This window comes from Petaurus breviceps, unplaced genomic scaffold (genome assembly GCF_028583685.1).
Source record: "Petaurus breviceps papuanus isolate PSGF00001 unplaced genomic scaffold, PetGlider_PUasm1.0 175, whole genome shotgun sequence".
Taxonomy (NCBI): Eukaryota; Metazoa; Chordata; class Mammalia; order Diprotodontia; family Petauridae; genus Petaurus; species Petaurus breviceps.
This window is the reverse complement of record NW_027185764.1, coordinates 59,413,399-59,433,653: the sequence shown is the minus strand read 5'-3', so window position 1 is coordinate 59,433,653 and position 20,255 is coordinate 59,413,399. Positions and strand designations below refer to the sequence as shown.

General features: G+C 37.5%; 1 protein-coding gene across 1 annotated transcript in view; it reads left to right on the top strand.

Annotated features, from left to right (window-relative positions):
- The window catches only part of ANKRD31 (ankyrin repeat domain 31), a 149,230-nt gene that overhangs the window by 66,629 nt on the left and 62,346 nt on the right, over positions 1–20,255 (top strand). Inside the window, exon 8 of the mRNA XM_069085448.1 lies at positions 15,471–15,523. Coding sequence (XP_068941549.1) covers positions 15,471–15,523 — 53 coding nt within the window. The remainder of the gene's footprint in view (positions 1–15,470; positions 15,524–20,255) is intronic.

The following is a 20,255-nucleotide window of genomic DNA, read 5'->3' as shown; positions in this document are numbered from 1 at the left end:
GTCAATGTTCATTAAAATAAGCCCTCCCCTGAAAATAAGCCCTCTTATTATCGGGGAAACACGGTAGCAATCTCAATAGGGCTTATTTTCGGGGGAGGGCTTATTTTAGAGGAATTTTACACAGCAAGGGGAGGGCTTATTTTGGGGATAGGTCTTATTATCAGGGAAACACAGTACAAGTATTAATGCATTTTTATGTGTAAAATTCCTAATTCGATTTTTAGAACTTATTCACTAAAACACTCAAAGCCTGTATTTTAACATTTGAGACACTAGGAAGCCAGTCATGTATGTATGTGTATATATATATATATATATATATATATATATATATATATATATATATGTGTGTGTGTGTGTTTGTGTGTGTGTGTATGTGTGTGTGTGTGTGTAGTCTTTAGGTTTTCTGCCATTTAATCTTGTTGCTTTCTCAAAGTTTTTCATCCCAGTAAAATTTATATTACATTATTATTTTGTTTTCAAAGCATTTTTATATTTTCACTCTATCCCTTTCTTTGAGGATTTACATGTTATCTTCATATCCTGCTGAAAGAGTGAAATACTTGAAGGGCCTAATGTGATATGTGGATATGTAACTATTAGCAAGGGGATGGCAAGCCAAAGAACTCATTCAGTTAGATGCTCAAGATATGGAGTCAACCACAAATTCAGATTAAAAATAGTAAGATCTTCCATACTTGCATCCTATTATAGTAACTCAGATGTTTTAGTATTAATATGTAAATTAATAAGTTTAATATTTTAATGACAAACTTCCACTGTTCACCTGCCTTGATGATAGAATTTGCTATGAAAGGAAAAGGGAGGAACATGGTTATGATGAAATTGAGACTGTCCCTTGAAGGGCACAGACTGATTTGGCACGAGCTACAGCAGGAGAAAACTCCCTTAGTTCTGTCTGATTCCATGAACAAGTCATATTTAATAACTAATCATGTAGCAAAGTTCTACATTTATTCTAAGGGTATCAAAGCTGGGGTCAGAATTTACCAGGTGGGAAAATTTCCTGTTCAGAAAGGAAATAGCACAATGGGGAAACTGAGTTAAGCCCTTATCTTGCCCAGACATAGACATCCAACTGTAGTAGTCCTCAACCTGCACTCCCTTCAGGCAGTACATGATATTTCCCTTGAATAGGGGACTATTGGCTTAATATCAATTCAGACAATCACACCTGAAATCAAAACTCAGAAGAATACCAAATTAAATCCCCATGAGAGTTTGCCTCAAATTTACACTAATCACAGTTTAGGGCTAGATTATTATCACTTTTCTCAGGTTTACAAGAATAGTTAACAATGAACATATATAAGGACATCTTATTTACCCCTCATTTATAATATAAAAATAATTACATTCTGGAGTTTCACACATATAATGAATACCTAATAGTTGACTTTATACCCCAGAAAAAGGTTGACTGTAGCAAGCCTCCCATTTGTATTACCTGTTACCTCCTGAAACAAAATGGAGTCTTGGCATATAAAAGTCTATTGTTAGCCAAGTTGGCTCAAAGATGCAACTCCAATACATGCTACTTATTAACAGGTAGATTTCATAATTTTTACAAGTGATAGCTGAGTAATATATCAGACAAAACTCACCCAGACTTGTAGGTCATGAGTGTTTGTGATGGAAAGGGGATCCAAGTTTTTCAGTAAACCAATTCATTATTTTAGAATTTTACAACACTTAGTCAACTTCTTTCACAGGGCTGGTAAGATTTTATGACCTTTATCAAAAATTTACAGTTAAGATTTTACAAAGTTTCTCTTTTTTTTGTTTGTACTTTTTCCACACAGTAAGTAATTACTATTCTTCCTTTTAAACCAAAGTATTCTCAGTTAAATACTTATAGGCTTTAACTTGATGACAACAGCCTTTAATAACTTAATAATTTCACAGCATTCATATCACAACAGGAATTAGTTTTCTAATGATGCAGTAGTATCTTCTTCTTGATAGCATTTCTTGTGTAATGGTTTCCCAAATTCACAATACAAGAAAATTTAGAAACATAATAATAATATATATGTAATATATGAAATAAAACTTACTGCCAGTAAAATTCAGTTGAATATCTTAAAATTTTTTTTAAATTTATTTTTAGTTTTCAACATTCATTTCCACAAGATTTTGAGTTACAATTTTTTCTCTCCCCATCTTTCCCCTACCCCCCACCCCAAAATAGCAAGCCTACTGAACAACCCTTCCTCCAATCTGTTCTCTCTTATATTCTCCCCCTTCACCCCTCTAACTTTCTAGTAAGGCAAGATAGGTTTCTATACCCCAGTACCTGTATGTCTTATTTCCCAGTTGCAAATAAAAAACAAATTTTTAAGTATTTGTTTTTAAACTTTGAGTTCCAGATTCTTTTCCCCTCCTCCCTCCTCACCCACCTGCACTGGGAAGATAAGCAATTCAATATAGGTTGTACATGTGTAGTTACTCAAATCATTTCCATAGTAGTTATATTGTGAAAGACTTACTATATTTCCCTGCATCCTATCCTGCCCCCCACTATTTTCTCCTTTGACCCTATCCCTTTTCAAAAATATTTGCTTCTAACTACTCTCTCCCCCAATCTGCCCTCCCTTCTATCCTCCCTCCTCTTATCCCTACCCCTCTTATTTTCCTATAGGGTAAGATACCCAATTAAGTGTGTATGTTATTCCCTCCTTAGGTCAAATTCAATGAGAATGAGGTTGTTCCATTCCCTTTCACCTTCCTGTTCTTCCCCTCCATTGTAAGGGTTTTCTCTTGCCTCTTTTATATCAGATAATTTATCGTTTTTCCATGTAGGAATGTAAAAATTTCAACTTTAATAAGTTCCTTATGATTTCTTTTTCCTGTTTACCTTCTGATGCTTCTCTTGCTTCTTGTATTTGAAAGTCAAATTTTCTGTTCAGCTCTGTTTTTTTCATCAAGAATGCTTGAAAGTCCTTTATTTCATTGAATGACAATATCTTTCCCTGTAGCATTATACTCAGTTTTGCTGGGTAGGTGATTCTTGCTTTTAGTCCTAGCTCCTTTTACCTCCTGAATATCATATTCCAAGTCTTTCTATCCCTTAATGTAGAAGCTGCTAGGTCTTGTGTTATTCTGATTTGTTTCCGTAGTACTCAAATTGTTTCTTCCTGACTGCTTGCAGTGTTTTCTCCTTGACATGGGAACTCTGGCATTTGACTATAATATTCCTAGGGTTTTTCTTTTGGGGATCTTTTTCAAGAGGCAATTGGTGAATCCTTTCAATGTCTATTTTGTACTCTGGTTCTAGAATATCAGGGCAATTGATAATTTCTTTTTTTTTTTGGTTTTGACCAATAGTTATGCCTTTTATTCAGACGTATGACAGTAGATATAATTTTTCTCTTTCCACTTTTACTTGTAGAGTAGAATTTTAAAGCTGATTCCCACACCCCTTAGCTACAAGCATAGAGTAAAGAAGTGTGTCAGAGTAACAATAAGCTCACATTATGTTTCTATTTACCTGGCTCAGAAGTCTCTTATCTAGCAAACTTCAGTCACTCCTGGCAAAGTGAAGATTTGGCTTCTAAGCACGTCTTTCCTTTGGGAAGATTTGTGAAGCACAGGGCCACAGAAGATGTCATGTTTTGCACAGATTTGTTTATGGGGATGCCTTTTCATCTTAATATTTTGATTTTGATCTAAGCTCCAGATATCAGTAAACTCCACATTCAAAGTTCAATAGAAGGAAGCAGTAGTTTGAGCATGACTGTCCTGATGGCAAAATGATATTATCTCCTTAAGGCTATAAGACTTCTCATGCTTCTCTTGCTTCTTGTATCTGAATGTCAAATTTTCTATTCAACTCTGGTTTTTTCAACAATTTTCCCCTGAAACATGATACTCAGCTTTGCTGGGTAGGTGACTGTTGGTTTTAATCCCAGCTCCTTTGACCTCCAGAATATCATATTCCAAGCCCTTCGATCCCTCAGTGTAGAAGCTGCCAGATGCTGTGTTATCCTGATTGTGTTTCCACAATATTCCAATTGTTTCTTCCTGGCTGCTTGTAATATTCTCTCCTTAATCTGGGAATTCCGGAACCTGGCTATAATATTCCTAGGAATTTTCTTTTTGGGATCTTTTTCAGGAGGTGATCGGTGGATTCTTTCAACTTCTATTTTGCCCTCTGGTTCTAAAACATCAGGGCAGTTTTCTTTGAGAACTTCCTGGAGAGTGATTTCTGGGTTCTTTTTTTGATCATGGCTTTCAGGTAGTCCAATAATTTTTAAATTAACTCTCCTGGATCTATTTTCCTGGTCAGTGGTTTTTCCCATGAGATATTTCACATTGCCTTCTATTCTTTCATTTGTTTGGATCTGTTTAACAGCATCTTGATTTCTCATAGTCATTAGCTTCCATTTGCTCCAATCTAATTCTGAAACAATGATTCTCCTCATTGAGCTTTTGAGATTCTTTTTCCATCTGGCAAATTTGTCTTTTTAAGGCATTCCTCTCCTCATTGCCTTTTTGAGCCTCTTTTGCCAATTGAGCTAGTCTGTTTTTTAAGGTTTGATTTTTCTCAGTCAGACTGTTGACTCTCATTTTGTAATTTTCTTGCATCATTCTCATTTCTCTTCCCAATTTTTCCTCCACTTATCTGCTTCTTAAGGTCCTCTATGGCCTGTAACCAGCTCATATTTTCCTTTGAAGCTTTTGGTGCAGGAGTTCTGACTTCATTTTCTTCCTCCTATTCCATGCTTTGCTCCTTTTTGCCCCAAAATAGGAGTCCAAAGTTGGAATCTTCTGTCTGCTTTGTTTCCTTTGCCTGGTCATGTCTCTCCTCAGTCACTTGACCCCTGGGCTTTTTGCCACAGTAGGACTCTGCCACCAGACAGGGGAGCTTTCATCCCAAATGCTGGGGTTTTCTCAGCTGACAAAGGTATTAGTTGGGTGCCCTCTCTGAGGTCTCCACATGCTCTGGCAAGCTGGACACACACCCCAGGACTGCCACCCTAGACTGCAATCCACATCCAAGAAGGTTAAAGCAAGAGCAATTACCCCTCAGACTAGTGCTTGGTCTCCCTATACTCTGCAAGCCAGGAGCTGAAGCTGCCACGTGGTGCTGGCTGGCTTTGCCGGTGTCTCAGCGGCTTCTCACCCAGGGGGCAAAAGCCATGCACTCCCACTTACTGGGTCCCAAAGTCCAGACTGCACTGACCTCTCACTTTGTCCTTTGCATCTATGTGTTGATAAATCTGGAAATGGCCACAGCTGCTGCTGATCTGGAGTCCCTCTGGCTGGTGGCTGGTCAGGCTCGTCCTGGGGCTAAAGTCTCGGGGTGGGGCTGGGCTGGGCTCCCAGAGCACTGTGCTGGCCAATTCCTACTGGTCTGCTGGGCTGTCCTCAGGGGGAGGTTAGCTCCTCTGTGTCATCTTGTGGGTTCTGCAGCTTCAAAGTTTGTTTAGAGTCCCCTTTTTACATGGATTGGGGAAGGTGGAAGCCAGAGCAGCAGGGAGGGCCTGCTTATGTTCTGCCATCTTGACTCTGCCAATTGATAATTTCTTTAAATATGGTGTCTAGACTCTTTTTTTGATCATGGCTTTCAGGTAGACCAATAATTTTAAAATTATCTCTCCTGAATCTATTTTCCAGGTCAGTGGTTTTTCCAGCGAGATATTTCACATTGCCTTCTATTTTTTTCATTTGTTTGGGTCTGTTTTATAGTATCTTGATTTCTCATAAATCATTAGCTTCCAGTTGCTCCAATCTAATTTTGAAGGAGTTATTCCCTTCAGTGAGTTTTTGAAATTCCTTTTCCATCTGGCAAATTCAGCTTTTAAAAGCATTCTTCTCCTCATTGGCTTTTTGGGCCTCTTTTGCCATTTGAGTTAGTCTATTTTTTAAGGTGTTATTTTCTTCATTGTATTTTTGGGTCTCCTTCAGCAGGCTGTTGACTAACTTTTCATGATTTTCTTGCATCATTCTCATTTCTCTTCCCAATTTTTCCTCCACTTCTCTTACTTGATTTTCAAAATCCTTCTTGAGCTCCTCCATGTCCTGTAATCAATTCATATTTTTCTTCAAGGCTTTTGATAGAGGAGTTCTGACTTCACTGTCTTCCTCCTGCTCCATGCCTTGATCCTTTTTGTCCCCCGAAAATGATTCTATTATCTGTTCTTCCTGTGCTTGCTCATATTGGCAGCCAGTTACTAGACTTTTGAGCTCTTTGCCATGGTAGAACTCTGCTTCCAGAATGGAGAGAGCTATGTCCCAAATCACTGGGGTTTTTGCAGCTGCTGGAACTATTAGATGGGAGCCCTTTCTACAGCCTACATACTCTGGCTTACTGGTCACACACCCTAGGACCACCACCCAAGACCAAGATCCAGATCCAAGCAGGTCAAAGCAAGAACAATTACCCTCTGAATGGTTGCTTGGTCCCCCCTACAATCTGCAGACCAGGAGCTCTGGAAGCAGACATGCGGCAGTGGCTACAGCCACCACACCTCCTCTGCTTCTCACTCTAGGGGCAGCAGCCGGACTGTGCTCCCCTGTTACAAAAAGGTTCCACAGTAACCTTTTATTTTGTCTTTGGCATTTGTGGGTTGAGAAGTCTGTAAACCGCTACAGCTGCTGGTGATTTAGTCACCTGAAGTCTGCTCCAGCCACCTCTGGTCAGGGCTGCACTGGGGCTAAAAACCATGGGTGCAGTGGGTACTGCACTTGTCTCCCAACTCGATGTGATAGAACCTTCCTGCTGTACTGCCAGGCTTCCTTCAGCGTGAGATTTGTTTCTCTGTCATCAGTGGGTTCTGTAGCTCTAAAGTTTGTTTAGAGTCATTTTTTACATGTATTGGAGGAGGTGGAAGCTGGAGCCATGCAAGTCCTGTTTCTACTCCATCATCTTGGCTCCACATTCTAAGTTATCTTAAATAGAAAATTATTCATCTTAGCACTTTTGGCTTTCTATGATCATTACATTCAAGACCAATATAGAGTAATTTTGATCCAATTATACTTTAAAAAAACTTATTTTTATAGTTTCCAAACATATTTTCTTAATGTCCAATATTGTGTCTTTTCTTTTAAGGCTTGATTTATTTAAAAAAGGGTAAAAGATCACAATTATCCTAAGAAGAGAACACATCTCATTTAAATGAGACTAGAATAAATTCAGTTAGATCTGGATTTATATTTTAAAATGTAATCATATAAAATTTCAGTTTTCCCAAGGGCCATTCACTCCTAACAAATTATAGGGCCACTCTAGTGACAAAGATTTCAATGGCATGTATTTTCAACCCTCTTTTGGGATCTATGAAGATTTTCTGAAACATGGAAATTGCAAAAATAACCTTTTATGTAGTAATGAAATTATGGATACATATTCCTTCCATAAGGTATAAAGTATATGCTTCTAATGGTCTTTTAACAACAGAATTTTTGGTATGCTATCCTCAAATAATTCAATACTGCAAATATATTTCTATATTTTCTATATATAAAGAATAACCTCCCGGGCTCAGACACTTAGCACCCACCCAGAAACACCTGGCCGTGTAACCTTGAGCAAGTTACTTAACCCCGATTGCTTAAAAAGAAAAAAAAGAATAACCGAATAAAGTTTCTCATATTTGTTTTATCTTAATGGGATAAAAAAAAAACCCTTCCTAAAACCTCTCCTTCCAAAACTCAAATCTCTTCACTTTAAAACCCTTTATTCGCAATGTCAGGGCAAAGAGACTACAAATTTCTTAACTTTCTACCCATTTCCTCTTATCCCTATTTGCTTAAACTTTCTCTTTTCTTTTCTAACTATCCAGTGAGCTTAGATTAAAGACCACTCATTTACCTAACCAATTAAATTGTGCTGAATTATTTCAAACTGGTTTCTACAAACCAGGAGAAAAGAAAGGGAAAGAAAAGTGCTTTTCCTTCCTTTTCTTTATCTATTTTTATCTCTGCCTTCTCTGACCTGGTCCAGATTGTGAAAGCAGAAAGAATCTTAAAGTTTTTCTCCTTTTCTCCCACCAAAAATCTAATTAAAAACAAAAACAATGAGTATAAATACCTGTGTTAACATTATCACAGCTGTGTGTTTGTACCCATTTTGGGGGCTTCACAATGGGGCTGCTTCTTCACCTGTGGCTTCCAGCCGTAGGCCTCATCCTGTTGGGTTTTTCTTTTGTAAAATCTCTTTAAAGTGCCTCTCCTTTTTACTGGAGAAACTAGTTTCACTCTTTAATCCTTTCTCCTCAGTCTCTTCCTCTAGAAGGTATTCTAGTCTTAGTAGTATGACATAGAGGGCAATTTCATTGTTTTTTGGTCCCTCTCAATCAATTCCATTTTTGCTTAGGATACTCACCTTTTTTTCCCCAAGTTTTAGAACATTTTTATTTAAAGTTTTGAGTTTCAAATTCTATTCTTCCCTTCACTTCCCCCTCTCTGAGATGGTAGGCAATCAGATATAGGTTATACATGTGCTATTATGTAAAACATTTCTGTATTAAGTCATTTTGTATGAGAAGAATCGAATAAAAGAAAAAAAAGAAAGTGAAAAATAGTGTGCTTCAGTCTGAATTAAATCAATACCAGTTCTTTGTCTGGAGGCAGATACTATGCTTCATAGTTTGTCCTTTGGAATTTTTTGGATCACTGTATTGCTCAGAATAGCTAAATCATTCACAATTCTTCACTTCACAATATTGCTGTTATTGTGTACTATGTTCTCCTGGTTCTTTTTATTTCGTTATGCATCAGTTCATGTAAGTCTTTCTAGCTTGTTCTGAAATCATCCTATTTGTCATTTCTTATGGCACAATAATATTCCATTAAAATCATATACCACAGCTTGTTTAGCCATTCCCCAGTTGAAGGGCATCCCTTTTATTTCCAATTATTAGCAACCAGAAAAAGAGCTGCTATGAATATTTTTGTACAAATATGTCCTTTTCCCCTTATTTTGAATGTCTTTGCGATATGGAATATATAGTGGTATTGCTGGATCAAAGTGTATGTACAGTTTGGGCATAGTTCCAAGTTGTTTTCCAGAATAGTTGGATCAGATTGCTCCACCAGTAGTGCATTTAACCTAATTTTCCCACATCCCCTCCAACATTTGTGATTTTCCTTTTCTATCAGATTAACCAATCAGATGATCACTTGTCAGGATAAAATACCAGACACTGAGATTCTTTCTTGAACTAAACTGCCAAGCATTCAAACTCTGCTTCAGAGAACACAACTACGATGGGCTTGCTATGTCACTTGAATGCCAAGTGTACACTTGCCAAAAAGACTATTTTATGGAGAACTCACACAGGGTCAGAAGAAGCAATACAAGGACACTATCAAAGTCTAGGGTGAATGGAATATAAGATCTTCTTCATCCATTAGTAGGCCTATGTGACCACGTGCCCCTTTTCCCCTTGGAACAGGGGTCATGTTCCCAGCTCTAAAGATAGACAGATATTTCAATCACAGATGTCTTTCTTGCTGCTTTGAGCCACAGATGTCTTGCTGCTTTGAGCTCTGGTCTAGTTCATAGCTATGACACATCCTGAGTCACATAGAGCCCATCAGGTGAAAACTATACATTCACAGAGCCCATATTGCCTTGGGAGTGGGGAAGCTTGCTTACAAGAAGGCTTGCTTGCAGGAAGGCTTTCACACCTTTTGGTAGTGAGCCAATTAGACACTGAGTCACATGAGTTGTGATTCCTTCTGGCTCAAAGCCTATTAGTTGAATATAGTGGGAGGTTGGTATTTTACTTTGGGGCTAACTCATGGAAAGAATGCTTCTTTGTGATTTGAACAGATGAGACTCTGGGTAGCTGTTGTTAAGGGACTCTCTGACTTGGTGAACCCTGATGTTTGTGCTTCCTGGTCTGGTGATTATATATCTGTTACTTTGTTTAGACTATTGGATTCTTTCTTGGATACTGACTTCTTTCTACTTATCTGTCTGCATTGTTTAATTAAAGTAAGATTGTTGACCCTCTAAAGGAAAGCTGTCTTTCCTTTAGAAAAACAGATCAAAGAACCTGTGCTAACAGCCCTTCTGTGTGCTGGTGTCATTGGTCTTATACCTCTACAGAAGCTGCAAGTATTGTTAATGATATACAAGGTCTCTCTTAAGAATTTTGGAATTGATTGTGTGACATAGGAGACACTGCCACAGGACTGCTCAGCATGGCTTGCCCTTATCATTCTCTATAAGCAAAGCAGAATTGAAGTAGCCCAAAAGAAACATGAGATGTGCAAATTTACAGTATCCACCCCCAATGTTCACATGGACTATTTATGCCCAACCTGCAGTAGAACATTCCAAACTTGTATTGGTCTGATCAGCTAGTCAAATACACTGAAACTTGACTCTAGCATAGTGATGTCATTTTGGTCCTCTTCAAGAATGAAGGACAACAACCAACCAATCAACCAGACAATCACATAGGTTTGAGGTGGTACATCACAGTTGTTTTAATTTGTATTTTTCTAGTCAATGTTTATTTAGATCATTTTTTTCAAATGATTATAGATATCTTTGATTTCTTTGTCTGAAAGCTGCCTGTTAATATCCTTTGACCATTTATCAATTGGGGAATGACTCATAGTACCTCTGATTTACTACTCTATATATTTGAGAAATGAAGTTTTATTAGAGAAAGCTGGTGTAAAAAAATTTTTCCCCCAGTTTCCTGCTTTAAGGGAAACACTTTTATTGGTTTTTCTTCCCCACAAAGAGTGTCTGACAGTTGTCAGAGCTTTGGTTTTAGTAGCCTTTCCAAAAGGAAGGGTGTGTTTCTATTTGAAGCCGCTAGGTTTAGATAATCCTTCTAACTCACTGCTTAACATATGACTGCTAAACTGTATCTATTTGGCAACATTTTAGAAGCCACTCTTCTAAGGAACCCTAAAGAGGTCCTAGCCTCTGAGTACCCTCCAGTTTTCTCAGCACCAAGGTCCTCATTGATCTTTCATGCAAATGGATGGGAGGAAAAAAGGCAAAGTAACAAAAACCTAGGTAAACCCTACTTTGAGACATTGCACTTCCCCTCAACCCCTTGTTTCAAATTCCTGCCTTTGTTACATGAGGAAGTTGTGGTTTATTAATTCTGGTAGTGACTGCGGGAACAATGGAGGAAGACCCTTTTCAAAATTCCAAATACATAAGTACAACTTTCCTACCTTAGACAGGGCAGTTAGGTGGCATATTAGATAAAGTGCCTGACCTGGAGTTAGGAGGACTTGAGTTAAAATACAGCCTCAGACACTTAGTAGCCGTATGACTTTGGGCAAGTCACTGGGCAAATAGGGCAAGCTAACCCTATTTGCCTCTCTCCTGTATCCCTGTCAAGAAAACCCCAAATGGGGTTACAGAGAGTCACACACAACTGAAATCACACAACAACAACCTTATTGTACAAAAAAGAGAAAAACCTAATGTGTATGTGTGTGTGTGTGTGTGTGTTATGTATCTTCTTGAGTATTTCAGTACTTTTCAGGTTGTTAGCTTGCTCTGTGTCTACCAGACATAGAAATGAAAAAAGTTTTCTTTTCTACTCCTTGCTCCTCTGCAGTGTTTCTTAAACTGTGGGTTGTGACCCCATATGGGGTCATGTAATTGAATGTGGGGGTCATGAAAAATTTGGCAACAGTAAAAGGTTTCTGAATGTGCAATGACCAAAAACTAATTGAGAATCAGTGCTTGCCCATGTTGTATTGCACAATTTCTCTGTAGCCTTGGTTCTGAACATACAACTTTATACTGCACATACCATCATGCCATGCAGCACCAATGAACGCTGCCAGAAACATTTTGACTCAGTTTCGAGACTTTTGTATGTTATGAATTACAGTGTTTTTACTGTACATACAAAATCATTCAGTGAATTTTGGCTTGGAATTAGGACAGAATTTCCAATAATTTCTGAAATGGCCCTAAACATACTTCAGCCATTTTGTACTACATATTTGTGTGTTCTCATCATTGACAGTTATTAAATCAAAGTACCTATTAACTCTGAAAGCTATTGAAGATGTTCTTTGTCCTGTAGTATCAAATATTTTGCCAAGAGTTAGTTCTTTATGTAAAGATCAACAAGCACATCTATCTCATTAGTATGCAGATTTGCTTTTGTCTTTAATAAATGGTAAAATTATATATATATATATATATAAAAGAATTATTTTAAAACAAATTTCTTTATGATTTATTATTAGTAAATATTTTATTTGTATACCTATTTTATATACATATATAATAGGGGTCACATAAAAATTTTTTGGGCAAAAAGTGGTTGACTGTAAAAAGCTTAAGAAGCCCCACTCTAAGGAGCCATGTTTTGGCACTGTGGCTTTTAGAAGATGTGTTGTGTCCTAGGTTTTTGTTGTTGTTATTTAACATTAAAGTCTGTGGAGAAGATACAGAACCATCCTGATTATCCATTTTGGATCTCCTTCTGGTTCTACCTTATTCCCATTTCTACATACACTAGAAAGTATGATCTTCCCCTACTTTTACACAGAAGATAAATTCTTTTTGTTGACTAATTTACCAATGACTTCTTCCTTCAAACTAATTTTCTTTTTCCATACTAATACTTCAACTATGTATGAAAGGGTTAAGCTCATAGTATTTATGGAAATATGGATGCTGTCATGAAGATTAATAAGAAATATAATTAAGCTTGTCCCTAACCATTTGTTTTCTCTTTAAAATAGTTTAGATTTATAGGTTATGGATGTTTTGTGATCTTTTTACCTAATCTAGGCATCTTTTCTCATTTTTTTCCTTGTCACTAATCAGTACCAAAAATTAGGGGAAAATTTATTAGTATTTCCATATTCAGGGATATATCCTTTAAAACAGAGGTCTTAACTTTTTTTTATATTATGGACCTCTTTGGAAGTCTGGTAAAGCCTATGAATCTCCATGTGTTGGCTCCTACATTCACAATTGAAGGAAATATTAGATTTTAGTTAGAGGACTGTGAAGATAAAATGTAATTTGTTTTCCCATTCATACATAAACCCTTTAAAATCTGTCCATGAACCCCAAAGATCCTGAAATCTGTCCACAAACCAATGAAAGATCTTATTTCATCAATATGGACACTCCTTCTACCAAAACATCACAACTCTCCAGTACTTTAGAGTCTTTGTAAGGGTAGGTAAAATATATAGGGGAATGTCCTGACAGTCAGGAGTACAGTCAGAATTAAGGCATGGCAGGCCTGGACTTGTTCCTTAAAAATGCAGGATGGGGAAGAACCAGTCAGAGTAAGAGGCCACAGGGATGGAAAATATTTCCAGTGTGAGAAGTCTAGGAAAGGTCTTCATGAATTGCTGTGGCAGAAACAACATCAACAAAAAGCTGCCTAGTAGCTATCATTCTGGTGATGAGACTTGTTTTTTGTTTTTCAAACTGGTTCTCTCTATTTTTCCCAGGCTAGAAGTCCAGTGGCTACTTGTGGGCCTGAGCCCAATATTGATCCACATGGCAGTTGTAACCTGCTCCCCCTTTCTGATCTAGGCTAGTTTTCCCCTTTCTCAGGCAAGCTAGTGGCTGTACTCCTAGAGGATCACCACATTGATGTTGGGCTCAGTGTATACACCCAATTAGTTTTAGTCCTATTGCAGCTCAGAACTCCAGAACTCAAGCTATCCATCAACCTCATTCTTCCCTATAACTAGGATTTTAGCCTTGTGCCACCATGCAAGCCTGAGACTCTTTTTTTGGCTTTTTGGAGGGCAATTGGGGTTAAGTAACTTGCCCAAGGTCACACGGCTAGTAAGTGTTAAGTGTCTGAGGCTGGATTTGAACTCAGGTCCTCCTGACTCCAGGGCCAGTGCTATTCACTGTGCCTTCTAGCTGCTCCCTGAGACTTTTTAAATATAACTGGTCTGGGCATTATATAACATACCTATATAACCAGGTGGACACTTAGAACCTTTTCAGTTTGTCAATACTAGTAGAACTTAGGTTCCTTCAGTATTATAGCCTTTGAAAACCCCTAGTTATTTCCATTCCATGATGACACTCTTATGGAGAATTTTAGCAGAGTGCTCAATGTATAAAAGCAAAAAAGAGATGATAAAGTTATTTCTTCTCATTGTTATCCCAGGGAGCATTGATCAAGCTGTTTTTCTCTCTAGCTTAGCCAAGTACATTAGACTTCTAAAATATGTGAGCCTTGTTATAGGAAAATTCAATATATGGAAATTTGAACTTATAAAACTGACCAATTAAAGGATTTATATCATTAGCTTTATTGTAAAATTATTTGCTCAAAAAATTTTAATAATAGGATTCACTGAAGAATTCCTTTAAATAGCATGCTTGTTTTTAAAAAATACATTTAATGTATGATTTGAACAATATACAACTCTACCATTTGTTACATCATTTAGATGTACCAATATAAATATGTTCTTAATTCAAAATCTCATGTGGTTTCTACCCAATTTTAGCCTTGTGTATTGTCTTATATTTTAGGTTAGTGCTTTGTAAAGAAATCTTTTCATTTCATTATCCCAAGATTATATTTAACTACTAATGAAGCTGAAGATTAGAGACTGTGGGAACTTGATTGTATATGCTGATTTTAATATCAAATATATTTACATAATGTCATTGAGTCCTTATGGTCTTATTCTTGTTTTCATATAGCTAATTATTTTTGGGTTTCCAAAAGTCTAGATTAGTCTGGTTTTTCAAACACTGGATAACATTTCAGAGGATGACTTCTTTTTGACTCACACAGCTGTCACCTTATTTGGGGCTTTCATTATCTCACCTAGAATATTACAGCAACTACCTAATTGGTTGCCTCCCTGCCTAAACTTTCTCCCCCCAATAGTCCTTCCTTCATATCACTGCTTTTCCTTAAGTGCAAGTCTGACCACATCACTCCAGGGGCTCTTTGTTGCCTTTAAGGTCAACTATCAACTCTCTTTAGCTTTTAAAGCCCTTCATGACCTGGTTCCAATATATCTTTCCATCCTCACACAGTGTTACTCCCTGTCCCACATTCTGCAAACCAGACAGACTGACCTTATCTCTATCCCTTAGGCACAGCCCTCCATCTCCCATCTCCCCTTTGCATTATTAGCTGAACCCCATACATGGAATGCACTCCTTCCTCACCTCCACCACATTGAATCTCTCTGCCTTCAAGACATAGCTCAAAGGCCACCTTCTATAAGGTGAAGTATTTCCTGATACCTCCTTCTTCCTAAACTACATTGTATTTAACAACTTTGTTTTTATTTGCATTAATTTTCTTTATATTTATTCTACATGTAATTAGATATGTACTTGCTTTCTTTCCCTTTAGAATGTAAACATCTTTTGAGTAGAGATTATTTTATTCATTGTATTTGTATGCCCAGTACCTAGCATAGTTCTTCATACTCAGTAAATCCATTATAAATGCTCATTGATTGACTGATGGATTGATTGACTCTCTTTTTGTTTACAGAACAAAGAAATAGAAGTGAATTGTTACACCCAGAAGATACATACCAGCACAAGGTAAATCTATTTTTAGGAATAAACCTTCTTCTAGTGATATACTTGGGGTTATTTTATGATTTGCCAGAAAGAGGACAGTTCTTCTGATGCATTCTTCAAGAATAGAGTGCATTCAACCTCATACAATAGACAACTTGTGGGTAATTTTATAATGTCACAGTAGTCCTGTGTACATTGGAGCATTTTGTGCTACTAGCTTTGGAAATGGTTGAACAAATGAAGCAGGAGGGGTCATCTTTCTCTTTGTTCCCTTGATGATCTGAAAGCCTTCTAGATCACTTCAAGTTTCTTTTGGTTTGAGGGCAGCATGTTATCCAATGTTAACAATCTCTTGGAGACTGACAGCAGTTGTAGGTTATAAAAGTCAAAAGTAACCCTGGTCTTCTTTTGGCAGGTCCTTTTTAAAAAAATGGATTCTTTTTGTTCTTTATAACACATTAATTTTCTGTTATGCCCTCATTGCTACACACACACACACACACACACACACACACACACATACACACACACTGAACCTTCCCTTGGAACAAAGGAAAGCAGTTCAGAAAAACTGATTGACAGAATTATGGTGTTAGCTTCATTTCTGCCCTCTTTTAGGGTGGGTACCAGCTGCTTCAGAACATCTCCTTCTTCCCACTCTTCTTCATCTATATCCTTCTTTCATCCTTTTCCTTTTCTTCTCATCTCTTAAATATAAAGTGGCAAGTGGAAGGAAGAATTCTGATTCATATGTGTGTGCGCATGATGATTTATCTCGACAGTGAGGAAATTAAAACTATTCTGTATCATTTAATAATTGATTCTATTCTGTAATTGACCCTATTCTGTATTGTTGTTTAGCCGTTTTTCAGTTGCGTCTGACTCCAGGCTTAGGGTACTGAAACATGGAAATTGCAAAAATAACCTTTGTTATGTAGTAATGAAGTTATGGATACATATTCCTTCCATAAGATATAAACTGTACCCTTTAAATGGTCCTTTAACAACAGAATTTTTGGTATGCTATCCTCAAATAATTCAGGATTTGGGATGCTACCCATTGTGCCACCTACCTGTGCCTAGTCTGTGTTACTGCTTCATTTTTGTCAAGCCACATTTCTCCATTCTTGAGTGATGCTCAGAAATGCAATTTTCCTTCAGAGTAAGTTTAAAGATATGGTTGAAAGGAAAAGTTGTTATTGTTTATACCATTAGTGTCTGGGATATCTGCTTATTGTTAGCTACAACTAGCTTAACCTGGTTCCATCCTCCCCCAAATATGTCTCCATCCTTGCCTGTCTTTGTATAGAGATTTGATCTCCTCCAAGGAGACTACAGTGCTAATGGTGCTGATCCTATAACAAAGATTACAAGGGGCAGATGAGTACCATAAAACAATTAACATTCCTTAATTGTCAGAGAGAAGTGTGATTAGCCACACCTCCATCCCAACCCATTATTCTTAGGATAGTCAATTATAATGTTCCTCAACTACCCAGACCCCCTCCTTTCCTACATGTCAATTATAAGGATCTTCTACTTCTCATTGGGGTCACTGACCTTACTGAGGTGGCCAGTCTGACCCGCTTTGTTAACAGCTATATGCATCACTGTTAATAAGCTAATTTTGCTTCAAGTATGTGCCTCAGTTTACCTTTTTTGAATTTATTCATGGCAATGGGAATGTAATTCCCCAAAATTTCTTCCTGGGAATGTAAGTATGCTGTTTGGAATAGGAATAGCAAATTCAAAACCCCTTACATATGTACTATCACATCCAAGTTTAAGACAGAGAGTTGAGGGAACTTAGTGAATTCCTGAAACTCATTAGTCTTGATGAAGTTCTTTCTAGTCACATTTCTCTATGAGTACAAGATTTTCACCACTCACAGAGTGGCAAGAATCTGAATCAAGCCAGGGCCTTCAGGAATGAGGAGGGCTGGTAGTTGCTGAGTGGCAATAACTGAGGGAGTTCCTGAATGAGTAAAGAAATCCCAAAACTTGTGGTTGAAAACCTCTTTCACATAATTATACTTTGGAGAATTTATTATGCTTGGACAGAGATTTTAGAATTTATTATAAACTACTACAGAGTATCGGATGTATCTGCTACTCTACTTATTCTTGGATGAAATTACATAAGAATGGGGAGGTGGGAATAAGAATATATTTAACAAGATAGTTTCTGAGGACTCCATGCTGGTAGAACTATTCTCATTTTCAGTCTCAGAACTGTGCTGGAGTGGGGTTGTTTTGATTTGGGTGACGGACAGTCTCAGTTCTAGTATAAGTCTCTTAATAGTCACTTAAAAATTTTTTTTTGATTACACATATAAAGGATATACCAGGAAGAACTTGGATAAAATTAACAAGATTTTAGGAGGAGAACTTTCTTCTTCCTTTGGTACTAATCTCCTTGTAGAATGTGTAAACACCCACACTGATACTCTATTTGAGATGTTCTGACATTGATATTATCTCCATGATAGAGTATGAATAAGTAACTTTGGCCTGAGTATCCAGGCCTGAAACCACATTGAGGATGATTAACTCATAACATTTGAGGATAATGGATTAAGTGACAGCGTTTGTACATCTGAGTCACCCTTAAAGTTGGTCTATAAAAACCATAGTGGAAAGAATTTGAGATGGAGAGAAAAACAAAAAACTGAGATATGTAGAAGAAAGTTGGGAGGGGGAAACTGAGAGACAAAGGAGGAAGGAGATGCAGATTCTGATTCTTTGGGGGGAAGCCTGCACAGACTTTAGGCCCATTCAGGGAATCTTCTGGCCACAGGAGAGGAGGAAGGTACCTGGCTCCAGAAATGTCAGTCACTGGAGTAGTAGATGGCAGAGTAGTGTGAATTCGTGGGCCAAGGCCAGAGCTGCAGAAATGAGAGCCATTAGCAGTGCGTGGAGTGGCAGTTACTGGGGAGTGTTTGAATGGCTGGGGAAATCCTGAGGCTAAGGGAGCTTCTGAGACACAAAAAGAGTTTCTAGACCATGCCTATTTCCTGAACCAAGACTTCTGAAGGGAAGAGGAGTAAATGGACAATGCTAAATTCCTGGAGTAATCAGAGAAAGGTAGGGGCCAGGCAAGGACTGGAATTGAGGAGAAAGAAAAGAGATAGCTATCAAAGGTAGCCAGGTGATACAGTGTGTAAGAATAATAGACTTGGACACAGGAAGACCTGAGCTCAAATCTTGCCTCAAATACTTAGCTGTGTAACTCTGGGAAAAACATAGACTTCTCAGTTTTTTCACCTGTAAAATGGGGATAATTATAATGCCTCCTTCCAAGAGTTGTGGTAAGGATCAAATGAGTTAATATAAGCAAAGTGCTTTGCAAACCTTAAAGTGGTAAAGCTAGCTCTTATTACTACTGCTACTACTAATACTGTTAGTAACAATTCTTGACCTTGTCCTTCTGTAAATTATAGGGGCTAAACAGTCCTGGGGGGAAGGGACTTTGAACCTATCAATGCCCACTGCTTCTCTTTCTTATTAGGGGGTAAGAGAGGACCTCAATCACAAGGTAATATTATGTCTAGATCAGCAGTTCTCAAATTGTGATCTGGGGATCTCTGGGGGTCTCTAAGACCCTTGGTCAATGAGGTCAAAACTATTTTTCATTTCACATTAGTAAGATGTTTTCATTTCTAATGAGGTAAATATCAATAGATATAACTCACATAAACAAAAACACTGTTGAGTCTTTAGTAATTTTGGAGTATAAAGGGATCCTTAGATTAAAATGTTTGAAACTTGCTGTTCTAGAGGGATGTCTAGGTCCCAGGAGGAGTCAGGGCTCAACAGAGAGTGAAGGACAGTTGTCTTGACTCTTTATGGAGTTGGATATGAATCCTTTGGGTTTTGTGTTTTGTGTTGGATGAAATAAAGGCTGTCCTATATGTATTATTAGCCTGAATGATTACATGGGAGTTGATGAATCTTTTACTTTTTCTGTAGAAAATAAAACATAAGCAATGTTTGATATTTCTGAAGTAGAGTTCTGTGGGCTCTCTAGATTGCACACCAAATACCTTACCACAGAGAGGCCCTGGGTGAGGGTAAAACAAACCAAATTCTGATATTCTCAGGGGGTATCCTAGATGGGTACATGAGCCAAAAAGTGATTTATGATAAGCTCCTCCCATTCCTTAAGGGTGAACCTGGTCTATATAAACCCAGAGCTTCCATTCTATAGGGTGTCCCTAAGGTCTGGATGCATAGGAAATCTCATTAACTATGAATATTTTTAAGAAATGAAATGAATGAAATTTTCAACAACATTTTATTTAATTAGTATAGATTTTAGCCATGATAGTTTCATGTGGAATAAAAGCTTTCATTAGCTATTGGGGACTATTTTCCATATTAATGAAATTAATTTAATTTAATTAATGAGATTTCCTATGTGTCTCCTGTGTCTTCCTATGAAATCTCATTTATGCTAATTAAATAAAATGTTGTTGAAAATTTCATTCATTTCATTTCTTGAAAATAAGCATAGTTAATGAGATTTTCTGTGTCAAGGCTTTAGGGACACCCTGTAGTTCACCAGATCCTATTTTGAGGATTAATTATGATGTAAAAATTACCCCAGGTTCTTGAAAACTATGCCATTAGAGTGCAAGCTCTCACAGGTTCTACCATGCTATAAAGGCTCCAAGAAATCCTGTTAGCTACTATCCACAGAAACAGGCCTAAGTGCAAAGAGGTTGGCCACTGAGTCATGAATTCATGAAACCCA